The sequence below is a fragment of the Monodon monoceros genome, unplaced genomic scaffold (genome assembly GCF_005190385.1).
Source record: "Monodon monoceros isolate NGI ecotype Baffin Bay Population unplaced genomic scaffold, NGI_Narwhal_1 Super_Scaffold_5, whole genome shotgun sequence".
Lineage (NCBI taxonomy): Eukaryota > Metazoa > Chordata > Mammalia > Artiodactyla > Monodontidae > Monodon > Monodon monoceros.
In genome coordinates this window covers 108,905,827-108,920,196 of record NW_021703782.1, presented here as the reverse complement: position 1 = coordinate 108,920,196, position 14,370 = coordinate 108,905,827, and the positions used below count along the sequence as shown (strand labels likewise).

The 14,370-nt window shown below is 46.0% G+C and overlaps 1 protein-coding gene across 9 annotated transcripts in view; it reads left to right on the top strand.

Annotated features, from left to right (window-relative positions):
• The window catches only part of MED27 (mediator complex subunit 27), a 235,018-nt gene that overhangs the window by 32,454 nt on the left and 188,194 nt on the right, over positions 1-14,370 (top strand). Inside the window, exon 3 of one of the 9 annotated variants that reach the window (XM_029203607.1) lies at positions 250-581. The exons of the other annotated variants lie outside the window; for them this stretch is intronic. Within the exon in view, the coding sequence (XP_029059440.1) occupies positions 250-360 (111 nt within the window). The 3' untranslated portion in view covers positions 361-581. Of the gene's footprint in view, positions 1-249; positions 582-14,370 lie in introns of those variants that run through there. 9 annotated transcript variants of the gene reach the window in all.

Below are 14,370 nucleotides of genomic sequence, written 5' to 3'. Positions count from 1 at the left end.
CCATCTCTCTTACTTTCTGGTTCTGTGGGCCTCTCCTTTCTGGTCCATGGCTAGAAAGCTGGGGCTTTATTTGCCCTGCCCTGCTGTGTGTTTCTCACTATTGCGTTTGGGACAAAGTAATGGGACGGCAGAGAGAGAATAAAAGGGTGGGGGCATGTTCCTCCACTCCCTTTGGTCTACAGCTCTTCTGATTGGAAAGGAAATTTACCTCCCCTCAAAATTTCAGGCCCTTTTGGTTTCCCATTGCAGCTGCTAATGCTGTTGTCACTGCCACTGCTACAATTGCTGAGGAGCTGGGACATGAGAGAATGGAGAGGAGAAAAAAACCCAACAGCTGACGGTTTTGCCAACTCTCTCTGAACCAGGTGACCCTTTTCCCACTCTTTGAGCCAGAACTAGAGATGCATACTTCCAGTTTGGGGCAGCGTTGAGTTTAGGCTGGGGGATACTAGAGGATAATGGTAGAGATAGATGGTTCGCTCATCCCTGGTTCGGTGGTACTTTGCCTTCTGGTCTTCTTTCTTAATTCATCTGCTACTGTTTACTTCTCAGACTCCTCAGATAACTGCTCCATACGTGCTGTCCAGGTTTCATAGCTGCAGTCAGTGGAGAGGCAGGGTGGAGAATGCTCACTCTTAACCTGGGTCTGATATGCAGTATGGATTTTTAAAAACACTCTTGGTACATATTACCAACTGGCTTTCCAAAATGACTATACCACTTGACAATCCATGGCAATACCAGTTGGCCCATTTCAGCATGTGAAAGGATGAGTATTGGAAAAAATTGTCAAAATAAGACAAAAATATTCCCATCTTTACTTAGTTGATAGGTGAACCACAGCAGTTTACTGTGTTTGTTTATTTCCTTAATTAGTAGTGAGATTGAACTTTCACCTCTATATTATTTCCTAGTTGTATTTCTTTTCTTCTCTTTATTTGTCAATTCAGATCATTGCCTATTAATTTGCTAAGTTTAGACATATAAATGTATTTATATCAGGATCAGGTTTGGCTGTAGATGCCATAGTCCTTTCAAAATATTCCAGGGTTGGTAACGGGAGCTCCGTATTGTCAGGGACCAAGGTTCCGTTTATCTTACTGCTTTGCCATGCATAACTTTCATTCCCAAGTTGTCCGGTATGGCTGCTGGAGCTCCAACCATCATCACGTTCTCATTCCTAGCAGCAACCTGGAAGAAGAAAGAGCGGAGGGCAGTCATCATGAGCTTTTAAGGTTTCGCAGAACCTGCCAGAACATTTTGTTTGTTGGTCGGAACTTAGACACTTGGCTATACCTAGACGCGAGGATTGCTGAGAAATATAGTCTTTTGGCTGGGCAGCAGTGGCTCCTGTTTAAAAACTTGGGCTTCTGTTTCTAAGAAAGTAAAGGAGAATAGATATTGACAAGTAGTTGGAAGTGGCTGCCACAGTATTGCTTTCTGTGGAATTGTAAGATAATATCTGTTTGTTGTAAAACAAACAAGCACAGAGGTCTAAAAAGTAAAAAGTGAAGGGCTAGGGTGGGGTTCCTTCCCGCCCTTTTACCCCTACCACTCAGATGTAACCACTTTTTTTTTTCCTTTTTTTGATATAACCACCATTAACAGCTTGATGAATAGTTCTCTAGGACCTTTTCCTGTGTGTGTGTGTGTGTGTGTGTGTAATTAACAACAACAAAAGTGGATCTTACTAAACATTTCATTTCATTACTAAACCCTTTCATTCAGTAATATATCATATAGATCATATGTATGTACACCATACATACGCTATTCCGCTATATGGATATAGCCACTATATTTTACTTTCTCATATTGACAGACAGGTTGCCTAGTTATTTTATACTTAAAAATATGCTGCAGGGAATATTCTTGAATACCTATCTTGGCATACTTTGTGCAAATGTTTTTCATTGTTTTTCTTTAACATTATTACTATTAAGGTTTTTTGCTTTTGTATATATTCTTCCCAATTTGCTTGCCTTAGATTTTGTTATATATATATATATTTCTTTAACCCACAGAAGTTTTAAAGTATTTATTTAGTCAAATCTGTTGGTCTTTTTCTTTTTGTCTCATGTCTCTTTTAAACGAAGAAAGTAGTTGTGAGATGGTCACATCTTGTTTTTCCCATGTTTTTCTGTGACTTGATTTCATACTTTTAACTCTAATCGATCTAAAATTACTTTTGGTGTGTGGCGTGAGATAACACTTTCGATTAAAACCTTTCCCTGTTTTTAATGCATTTCCACTAAATTAAATAAATTTTATTTTTGCCTTGTTAATGGCATGCTCCTTGTTAAATGAAAACTGACCAGAAACGAAACAAATTAAATGAGTGTCTTCATTTTGACTCAGTTCTACAGGTAATTTTCCAACCATGGACTTTGTGGGTAAAGTGTGCACTGTTTTTGATCATTTAAGCAGATACAGGATTGTCCTTCAGATGTGAGGTCAGCAGATCCAACTGCAAAGCAGATAATTAGAAACAACGTTAGCTTGCAAACTAAAAATGTGGTGCATTGGGCAGACAGGCTGCCAATAGACCAGCCACCCTGGGGATGGGGGAAGCCTGCATCATCCTCCTGCCTCTCTCATCGCCCCTGAGGACAGACCTCGTGGGCACCAGCCCCTTCTCCCTCCAGGGTTTCTGATGAAAGACCCCTGAAGAAGCGGCGGCCGTGAGAAATAGGAGTGATAATAAAAAGAGCATTCGTTGTGCACCTGTAAAACTCTCAGACACCGTGCCAGGTGCTTTACGTTATTTCTCAACCTGGAAGCGACTCTGACATATGCATTGTTGTCCCTCTTTCATGGAGGAGAAAACTGAGCCTGGAGAACTAGTGACCTGTGCCAGGCCCGCAGCTGCCGAGCCTGGAGCCAAGCCTCAGGCTCCCCTTTCCTTCTTTCTTCTCCCTCCTTCCCTTGTCCTGCCTCTCTGTCCACCCTTTGTCTTTTTTTTCTTTTTTCCTTTCAGTAAACTCATGAGTCACTTAAAAAATTAATTTTAAATGATGAAAGTTACAGGTTTATTACAGAAATTTGGAAATTATAGCAGTTATGAGGAAGAAAATAAGTCCCAGCTGACAACCTGGACCACAGTGTGTGCAGATGCCATTTCCCGTGATTTTTGTCAATACCGGATATTAACGGAAGAAGAGCTCTGCCAGCTCCCCAGGAGGAAGTGGTATTTGTGTGTCTTCGTTTGCACTTTGCTCATTCATGCTTTGGCCCTTCTTTCGGTTGGATGGTTTCTCATTTATCTTATTGGTATCTGTCCACTGTGCTGTCGAATGTTGGTTCTCTCACACCAAGACTCCTTTTCCTGAATCATAAATTACGGCACTGACCATTAGAATTCCTTTTTAAATCTGTTAACTTAAATTTTAATTGAAGTCATCGTTTACTGTTTTCTGATAGAATATATTTTCATTTGCTCTCCACATTAGGGCAATCAGAAGAGTTTTTTCTTTTTGAAATTATGCCAGACTTTATATGTAAACTATGAAGCTATTCATACTGAAATGCATAAATAATAAGAAAGTGAATACTTGTGTACCTACTCCTAGTTTAAGAAACCAAGCCAGGGGACAGTTCCTGCCCAGGTGCTTGAGCCCCTCCCCCTCCACCTCCCCCAGTGCGCCCCACCATGCAGTGTTCCCGATTTTGGGTTTATTATTTCCTGAAGGTAGACATTTTTACCTACTACCCCGCCCCCCCCCCTTTTTTTAAGATGGTAGCTGGGAAAATGGAGCCTTAAAGGTTAAATGAGTTGCCCAGAGTCTGGCAGTAAAAATAACTGCGATGCTAGCACCTAAATCTTGAGCTTCTGGTAGGTTGTTACTTTTCCTTTCTCTTTTGAAACACTGCACTCTCTGCTCATTTTCTGGGGAGTATGATGTCCTCCTCATCTCCTAATTTTAATTGTATAGATTTCTGAAGAGTACATTCAAGTTGTTTGGAGGTAGTGCTTTTATTACCGAGAGTTTATATTTGCCCACTTCAGATGTTACTAGAAAACTTACCTTGCCCCTCACAAAGTAACCTGATGGCCCCCCTAACTTGTTCCCATATCTAGGCTTGGTCGAGGTAATGTCCACACGATTAATGGGAACACCGTCACCCCTTTTATACAGTCAATGCCATGGTTCCAAGTGAATAAGCATATCTTGGAAGATACTTAGCGAGCCTTTCAAAAATCAAATGCTGGGGATTTTCCACTGGATCTAGTTCAGGTTTTGTTAATTTTTACAACTCACTTCAATATTCGGGTCACAGACGTGGACTGAAAGTGGAGCCCAGTGAAATGAGACCTGTCTTGCAGTACTGCCGGGTGCAGCCGAGTCCACTCCCAGATCTAAGATTCCAGGAGCAGAATTGCTTAGCTCTTATCTTGGCTTTTGCTTCAGTGAGGACTCAGAGCAAAGGCAGATTGTAGCCGCTGGGCTCTGGATACTGGAGGGGCAGGAATCCCAGGGCTCTTCGAAGGCTCTTAAGTGGCTGCTGGGCGCAGCCTGCGCAGCGCAGTCTGGTTACAAGCGCAGTCTCCGGAGTCAGACACATATTTTGGCTTTCCCACTCTTAGCTGTGTGACCTTGGGCAAGTGACTTTACCTCTCTGAGTCCGATTTTCTCAGCTGTGAAATGGGGACAACATTAATACACATACTCTCGGGCATAAGGAGTTTAAACAAGGTATCAGAAGGGTATGGGTGAGTTCGTTTGTGTAATGCTCTCCTCTCAGTGCCAGGCACACAGCACGCACTAAGAATCGTAGCTGCCAGTCGTGAATGCCAGTGTCACCGTCATCGCCGCCTTCAAGCCAGTCTCCCGTTTTGTAGAAGAAGAAATCGAGTCCCAGATCTCATGGGCACTCAGAGGCCGAGGTGAGGCAAGAATCGCAGTCTCTGAACTCCCCGCACAGTGCTCTCTCCACCCTGCCACCCACCTCTCTGCGCCAACATCTGCACCATTTGCTTCTCACCTTCGCTGGCTCTCAGCGGTGGTGTCTTGCCTCCTGTCTTGAGCCGGCAGATCCTAACAACAGATGGTGCTGTTCTGAATTAAAACAATTTAACTCAAGATCCATCAACTGCCAACATCAAACACCCTTAAAAGAAGGAAAGAAACTCATTATCAAGAGTATTCAAGCAAAGTAGGTATTTAATCTATCTTAATCGTTTGCATTCTTGAGAAGAAGAAAGTCAGTGGCAGCTGCCATCATAGGCCAGACCCCATGCATGTGCTTGCACGTAATTGCTTCAGACTGAATTCCCCCCCCAGCCCCCCCTTTTCTTGCCACACAGTACTAATTTGGACTTAGGTCCTAAGTTTCTAAGCCACACAATATTTAAAAATTTAAAAACATAATTTTTTTTTTTTTTTTTTTTTTGGTCCACAGCTCCTGTGGCTGCACATTTTTCAGTAGCAGGGGTTCAGCTCACAACTAGAGCTCTGTCGACACACACAGGAGCACTGCAGGCCGGCCAACTCCACGAGGGGAGCCCGCAGCCCCGGGCGGGGAGGGGGCGCGGATGAGCTCTGTGGGCACCGTACAGCCACTCGACGGCACAAGGCTGGATTCTCAGAAGTTAAATGTCCATTCAGAGCCACTCCCTTACGCTTTCCGTACCTTGTCCTTTCCAAAGCTTAGTGTCCATGCAATTGCTCCTCGCCTCTGAATCACCAGGCTGACGGTGAAAGACAGGACGTGAGAACAGGGAGAACACGCACACACGTCTGTGTGCTCAGTCCGACCCACTGGAGCCTGGCTCCCCCATGACTGTGTCTGTGCTGCGCCCTCCGCGTCACCGCACCACGCTCCTCTCCCCTCTGTCGGTGCGTCTCCTCCTCTGCGTCCTCGCCCAAGTCAGGCACTAAGGGATGCTGACGTTGGCGGCCCTCTCTTGACCTGCCTTTTGTTCTTTTTGTGTTTCCCGTCTCTGCCCCTCTTCTTCAGCTCGATTTTGTTCTTTCCCTTTCCTCCTTTTTATCCTTCTTTGCTGCCCATGGTTTGGTCACGTGCGTAATGCGGTCCCTGCCTTGCACTGCTCCACTGATGAATCGTGAGCGGCGCCCCCCGGAGTCATGCTGGAACCTCCGTGGCCCTGGATCCTGGCCGCGGGTGCAGCCTGGCTCTTTGGAGCACGGCTGCAGATCCCTTCCCTCACCCAGTCTCAGCGCGAGGCGAAATGACTAAGGTAAGCATCCGTTATCTCTGAAATTAGCAAAAGAAGGGGGAAAATTAAAACGTTGCTGGAGACTCCCTAGCACATCCTGAAGTGTGTGCTGGTGTGCGAGTGTGGAGTGGAGTGCACGTGCCTGGGACGTGCCAGCGGGAAGAAGTGAAAACCTGCTGAGTAAGTGTAATACTTTGTCACCTCTCATACTTCTTATTGAGGCCTTCGTGTCCTTGATCCAGATTTATCTCAATGGGCTAAAAGGTCTGGGTGTAGTTAAGCCCGCCGATTGTCCCCATCAGGACACGGCTAAAAGTAAACATGCTGCCTTAGTATTTGTTTGCCGCGTCACACTTTTGCCCAGCGTATAGATTTGCAGCCTTATTTATAGCTTTCTCGTGACATTCGCATGGGCAGGCTCCCGTCAGGTGACACCTTCTCTGTGTGTGGAGTCACCTCGGCCCGCTCAGCCCCTTTCCTCGTTGCCCCGCCACTCCATCCCCCGTGTTACATGTATGTGTTTTATAAATGACTGCTCTCAAGTCACCTGCCACGTAGTCTCTCACCTCGTGTAGTTTCACCTGTTCTCCCACAGGGAAGTAAAGCGAAGAGGTGGCTACACTTGCTCTTCATCGTTTAGTAATTCAGTTCCCCGCCTCAGGGAAGAGAGTGAGGCTCCCACGGCTTGAAAGGCCTGGTTTTGTTTAGTGTCGATTGACCCGAGCTGAAATCTCACGAGTAATCAATTTCTGTCTGACAGCATCCTGAAAAGTGACGTGGAATGGTTGATAACGGTGTGGTACTGTGAGTGAGATGTATCATATCAGAAAATGTTTGTGAGGGGGGCGTGTGTGTTGTCTGTTTCCTCTTTATCAAATTGTCCTGCTTTTTTATTGATACTTCTCCCCCCTCTATGGTCTTAGGAAACAGGCAAACAAAAAAATCCAAAACACAGAACCATGACATTTCAGAGCCAGAAGAGAGGCCATAGGTAATATCTTTTATAAGGGATGGACCTGTGGTCACAGAGGTGAAGGGTGTCCCTTGTGAAACCGCCTCGAGGTGGGACCCAGTGTTGTGTGTCATAGTGTCCCCTGGCCCACACGGGGCGTGATTCTGCTCCGGTGGACACCCGCCCCCTGGCTTCTTTTCCTCATCCTTGGGCAGTGGTGCTCTCGTTCACTCTCCAGGTGGGCTCAGTTGAAGGAGCCCCTCCCGAGCTGACACGGGCCCAGCGTGGCCTCTGACATCAGACAGCCTGGGGGGGCGGGGGCGGTTCAGCTCAGTGTGGGCAACCGTGAGGCCCCGCCTCCTTCTCCTCCCTCAGCGTGGCGGCCTGGGGCCCATAGGCGGACTGCACTGTGGCAGCTAGTAATGACAGTGGCTGACGTTGGCACGTGCCAGGCAGTGGGTGAGGTTTTGTCTTGAATTAACACGTTTAATCCCCACAGCAGCCCTAAGGCATGTGTACAGTTACTATTACCATTCTCATTTCAGGGGGCTGAGAGCTTATCTTCCACGGCGGGGTGGTGGTGAAATCTGGGCCCAGAGCCGTGCCCTCCGCCGGCCCCTGAGCCCTCCTGCCTCTCAGCAAAGCGCCTGACACATTGCACTCACGCAGTAAATGACAGGTTTGATGATAAAGCATTTGAACATCAAATCTACTAATAGTTCTGTTTGTGTTCTTACTTTTTTTTTGAAGCCTGAGACGTTCTTCTCCCATCTGAAAATCATTAACTCTTTATCCTGTGGGGAGTTATTTTGGTCTATGACATTCTTTGCAATTTAGAAGTCCAAGTTGAAAGTAAAAGGACCAAAATACTACCACTTAAATCTGAAGCCCTTGTTAAACCAGGTTGACATTCATGTTCTTGTTCTGGGCCTGCCCTGGACTTGGTGACTCTCCCTGCTTCTGTAGCCTAGTCTCGACCAGCAGTCAGGGTGTCCTTTAGTGAGGAAAGTCCAGGCATGTCACTCCTCTGCTTCGAGCCCTGCAGTGGCTCCCATCTGTCCCAGAGTAAAGGCCACCATGCTTTCGGTGGCCTTCCACACCCCGTGAGATCTGCCCACCACCCTTCCCAGCCCTGCACTTCTCCTCTCTCCTTTGCTGTCTCTGCTCCAGCCAGTAGCCTCCTTCCTGATTCCGAGACATCCGAGGTGCGCTCCCATCTCCACCTCCGGGCCCCTGGGCTGACCGTTCTTCCTCTGAGTAGCCACACGTCTGTCTCCTCATCTTCAAACCTTGACTCAGGATTCATCTTCTCAGTAAGCACCGTATTTAACGTTGCAGCACCCTCGCTTCCAGCCTCCCTAGCCTGCGCGTGTTAAAACCATAACGCGTTTCATCTTCTAACATACCGTATATTTTACTTTAAAAAGGAAAAGTGCTTATCGTCTGTCTTTCTCTACTAGGACATATTCTTTGTTTATTTCATTGATGTTTGCCAAGGGCTTAGAAGATGCCTGGCACATTTTAGGAAGCAGCCCATAAATATTCGTTGGACGAACGAATGAATGAGTGAAAGAAATGGATGAAAGTGTCGCCTTGGTGAAGCCACTTTCTCTTTGGGCCTTTTTTTGTTTTTTCTTAAATATGTAGCAGCGTGTACTAGATGAAAGGTCGCATCCTCCCGACTATAACTTCTGCGGATTCTTTGCACCTTAGTTGTTGCGTCACTCATCTGTCCTCCCACTACCCAGCTTGTGGCATCCGTGGGGCAGGCGGGATTTAGCTGGTATTGGGGAGACAGATGACACGTCACTGCTGGATCCAGAGATCTGCACGCTGCTCTTACTTCTGGCGCGGGAACGCTCTCTGTTTTGGCCAAAGCTTGTGTGCAAGAAACATGCCTCTTCTGCCTGGGCCCAGCTGCTCGGGGAGAGCCCTGCCTGTTTTGCCTGTTGGCATTTTGTGATGTCCCCGGGAGCCTCTTGGCCAGACCGTCGTCCTTTCCCCTCACCGCCCGGCAGCTCCAGTTCGCTCTCGGCCACCGAAGGCAGCCCGAGCCCATTGTTGCTGTGGATGTGTTTGCATATTGCACAGCCATCTGCTCTCTCTACCATCCAAGCTTCAGATTCTGAAATATGAATTACCATCCGCTCCGTGGATTTCGATGGCTCGCTGTTTGTTTTGTATGCCAGTAACTAGTCTTTCAACTGCTAGAACCACTGTTCTAAGAGCCTACCTTACTCTTATTTTGTGTAGATGCCTGGGGCGATTTGTGGCTGAACAAGCTGGTGCCCAGGTACAGAACTGAACCGTGGGCTTGAAAACCTCACACAGCTGTTACTGTTCATGCTTTCATTCCATAGGCAACACTCAGTCAGAAAGTCATTTCAGAAAGTGATCAGAATATAGCAACCCCATATATAGTGAGCCCGTAAATTAAGATTACACTCATTTCAACTCTGATTATTTGCTCTGTGACTCAAGCTTCCCATTCTCCACGATAAATGGAGTACTACGTGCATACGATGGTCAGGGTGTGCTTCTTGTCTGGTGGCTTCCGTTATTACCGCGCCCTTTGTGGAGGGCTTCCCCTGCTCCCAGCACTGCGATTCAACATTTCACACGCACTTTCGCCTTTCACTTTCACAAGCTCCCCCTTCCCTCTGCTTTTTCACATGCTGTTCCTTCTGCTGGGAATGTCCTGGCCTAGGCTTTCAGCACTGGGCCTTTTTGTTGAGTCATTTGTCACAAAGGTTTGTGAATTTTTAGTTTCGGGGGTTATCTATTTAATGTCTAGCTATACTTAACAGGCTGTAAGCTCCACGAGGCTCAAAGCTGTATCCCTAGCACCTAGCACTGTACCTGGAAATAGAATCAGTAATATTTCTGCGGTGAATGGTGTGTTTTAGTTTTCACAGACAACCCTATGAAATTATGTGCATTATATGTTTTTGAAATTGGGGTAAAAAGAGGTTAAGTCACTTGCCTAAGATCGTTCAGGTCCTAAAGGGCAGAGCCAAGATTCAAACCCAAACTATTGCAACATGTTCATTCTTAATAAGCAGGGGATGTTGGCATTCCCGACATATGAATTACTAATACAGTTAAAACGCAATAACAGATAAACCAAATGACCTGTATTCCGAGTGCATCCAGACGCTTAGGAAAATGAGGTGTTCTTATTTATCAAATGCTATCCAGGGGACTTCCCTGGTGGCACAGTGGATAAGACTCTGTGCTCCCAATGCAGGGGGCCTGGGTTCGATCCCTGGTCAGGGAACTAGATCCCACGTGCATGCCGCAACTAAGAGTTCACGTGCCACAACTAAGGAGCCCGCCTGCTGCAGCTAAGACCCGGTGCACCCAAAAAAAAAAAAAAGCTAGCCAGATATTACTTTTGTTCTCTGGCTTTTTCAGGTGTTTCCAAAATATCTCTTTTTCTACTTTAAGAAACCCAGCACACAAATGTATTTTCATCCTGTTTATTCTTTTATTTTTCTTTTGAGGAGTTTGCAGGTCCTTCAGAGCCATCAGTCAGAATGTCAGCTCCCGCTGGGCTGGACTGGGAAGATGTGTGGCTGGGAGCGTGGGCTGCACGGCCCCTGACCCAGCATCTGTGTCGGAACTTGCGTTATTGCCTCTCCGGCTGGGTCAGGGGATTGTGTGGTAACTGACTGACTGAAGCTTTGGGCTAGTTATTGCCACAGAGAGGTCTTCCGCCCCGCCCCTTCTCAGCCTGCTTCGGGTACCGGCCTGGATGCCTGCTCCTTGAAGGGGCTCCCGGTCATCTGCGTGTCGTAGAGCTTTCCCCTAGCGATGATGGGCCATGGTCTTGACACTTTTCTTAAACTTTTTATTTGGAAAATATTTCCAGCTTTCAGAAGAGTCATAAGGAAGAATAGTGCCTTAAACTCTGTATACTCTTTAACTGGATTCAACCACATTTACTTTATCTTTGTCATTATGCATACTATCATTATTATATTTTTTGCTAAAGCATTGGAGTGTAGATATCCTGTATCCTGACCCTCTACTCCTAAGAACGAAGGGATCTTCATTTACGGCTGCAATTCCTGTCAGACGTATTCTTTTGAAAGACCAGTATTTCATCCTCACCACTCTTACCTCATTCTTTTTTAAACAGCTGCTCCGAGCCTACTCTGTGGAGTTGCCATGTCCAGCTCTCCATAGAGGGAATTTAGGTTATTAATAATAATAATTTAGGTTATTCTAGTCCATGCCACAGCAGGTATCCTGGCGTGTTAGTGTTTGCCCAGATGTCCAGTAAGTTTCTAGAGGAGTCTCTGGCGTAAGGGGAACTGCGTTTACCCTTTTGGTAGACACTGTCCACTTGCCGTTCAGGGTAGTTGTACCGGTTTACACTCTCCACCAACAGAGACCAAGTGCGTGTTTTCTGCCTTGCACTCGATTTCATCTAGTCTTTAGATCTTTGTTAATGCAATGGGCAAACAAAAGTACATTACCACACTCTTACCTGTGTGTAGCCAGGCGTGGGAGGACGTGTGGAATGAGCAGTGTCAGGACGAGTGCTCCTCGTGTGGAATGAACTTTGGCGAATGGAGCTGGAGAGAGAGGAGGCCCGGGCTTAGCACCAGCCCGGTCAGCCATCACGTGCGGTGGCGGGGAGGCCGGAGACCTGCTCACCCACCCACGGGCGCCCGAGGGAGAGAAGCAGCGCAGGTATAGCCTGCAGCTGTCCCGAAAAAGGCTCCCCTCTGGGGTTCTTACCGTCAGGGCGTGCCAGACAGACCGTGCTTGAGTCTCCTCCTCTGTCCAGAGTTTCCTTGGGTACCTCAAGATGCCTTTGCACCTTCAGGTCTTGGCTCAAATGGCACCTTCTCAGAGAGGCCTTCCTTGACCACCCTACTGAGTACTGTACCCCCCCCCCCCGCTGCCCCCACCTGCTCCCCCGCTCCTGACGTTGCTCATCCTGCGTGTTTTCCTTATTCCTTTTGTTCGTTCTTTCCCGTACCCCTCTGGAACGTACTCTCCGTGAGGATGGGAGTCTGCTTTGTTCGTTGCTTTATTCCCAGTATTGTACTTAGAGCTGCGCCAGGCGTACTAGATTTGTAATACAGATCTATAACTACCATTCACTATTATTTTTTTTAATCACTCATTATTGAATGAGTGAAACTCTGTTTGACAAGGCAGTATAGCTTAGTCATTAAACTTGCAGGGTTGGGCTCATTTGGACCTGAGATCAGCTGTGTGACTTTGGTCAAGGAACTTAACTTCCCTAAGCTTCTTCCCTTAAAGGCGAAGTGAGGTTTGTGAGAACACCTTCTCCTTTATTGGGTCGTAAGTACTAAATGCCTGGCACTCACTAGACACTTAGAGGCTATCGTTATTGTTTCAGAAGTTGTGTAGACTAGGAGTCTTGATTTGTCTTTTCTGTTTCTGTGCTGCTCGTTTGAGGTAAGTGTGCATGTGTGTACACGTGTGTGTGTGCGCGCACGTGCGCGTGCTCTGGCGAATTTATCGTGCTGTGAACGAACTAGGCCACCTTGACGTACCTGTGAGCTGAAGTCTCAGTACAGACAGTCCCCATTTTTTACTCTCGACAATCGGATGTTTTATAATAAAGACATTGTAAGTCAACTATATTTCAATAAAGAATTTTTAAAAAAAGAATGAAATGAAAAACAAAACAAAACCCTGTATGTAATGTCCTCCTACCTTGAGTCTCTTTCTCGTTGACCTGTGCTCACAGCCAGACAGGAGAAGGGTGATGGCCACAGACAGTGCCCAGTTAGGAACTCTGCCTGAATCCACTGCATGCAAAGGGAGGAACCATCCCTAAGTTAAACAGTACGTGGGATTGCTGAGGAAACAAGGAGGGTGCTGTTAAATGTCTTCACGATAACGTGTCAGAAACCCAAGCTATCACTTTGAGATTCTGTTCTCCACCACTTGCTCATTTTTAGCCTTCTTTCGGACCTGGGAGTGAGGTATACCTTGGATTCTTCTACAGACGTCTCTAGAGAGCATTTCCCAAGTTGCATCCTTGGACAGAGCACTGTGATGATATCAAAGTGAAGGGCAAGCTTTGTTAGGAAACTGGTTCTTGAAGAAGTGAGAACTGGGGTTTATTTTATTGTCATAATCATAAAAGGTGACTTTAGTGACCTTAAATCCTTGAGTCTGATACACTTTGATGAATTTATAATCTCGATTTGTCCATGAATACTTTAAAACTCACCTTCTCTTTCTTCCTTGAATCTAATAAAGGTAATCCCTTGTTTTTGTTTCAGATCTGTTTATATTTATGAGAGCTAATGATATGTTATGCCTTTGGGAAAGAGGAAAAATTCCTCCTGATTCTTTAGCTGGGAGGGGCAGAGCAGTAAGGCGCATTCTTTATTCCCGTGTGTTTAATAATATTGCCGTGGTACTCACGATTCCACACCTCTTCAGAGGGGCTCTGTGTCAGTGCTGTGTTGCTGCTTCTGAGATTGGCATTGTTATATTATTAATAGTACCGATCACACATGCCTTGCATTTAATATAGAACATAAGAGGCTCACCTAGCATGAATGAGAAATCCCAAATTGAAAGTGTAGATGCTATAAAATTTTTAAAGAAGGGAATGTGTTATGATTGAATTTTTGAAATAAAAATAGTGTATTTTTTATCACCAAGTTATGAATGTCCTTGGATTCTTGAGTGGGGAGAGGGGGGCTGGTAGGGGAAGGAAGGAAGGTGTCTTCCTCTTACATTTAGGCCAAATAGAATCCAGAGACTTGCACAGAACACCGGGGGTCTAAGTTACACGAACAGAAATGAAGAGAAAATGAAAAGGAGTTTAGGAAGGCAGCCGTTCCATTATTAACTCATCCGGTTATGCCAGCGATGGTGGAGATCTCAGAACAGTTGGAGATTTATGTACACAAATGTATGTGCTGAAATACCACAGTCTGATGACATTCGAGGGAGGGGTAACCTTTGATGATGAATTTTCTTGCCCTTTTTAGGGGAGTGGAAGGGGAGGCGGGTGGTACTTCACAAGACTCTAAATTTACCAAAGTTTTTCAAATTTGAATTTCCTTAGCAAAAATGTCAAATGATTGTAGATCCGAAAATGCCTTTGTTGGCATTTTAATGGTGCTTTTGGAGCGCGGTATGGTGTGCGAGTGGAAGGAAAAGCTGTTTCTTTTCTTGGTGATAATGGTATTGAATCTGAAGTCCTGGACCAAACAATGTCCCAGGAATCTTCATGATG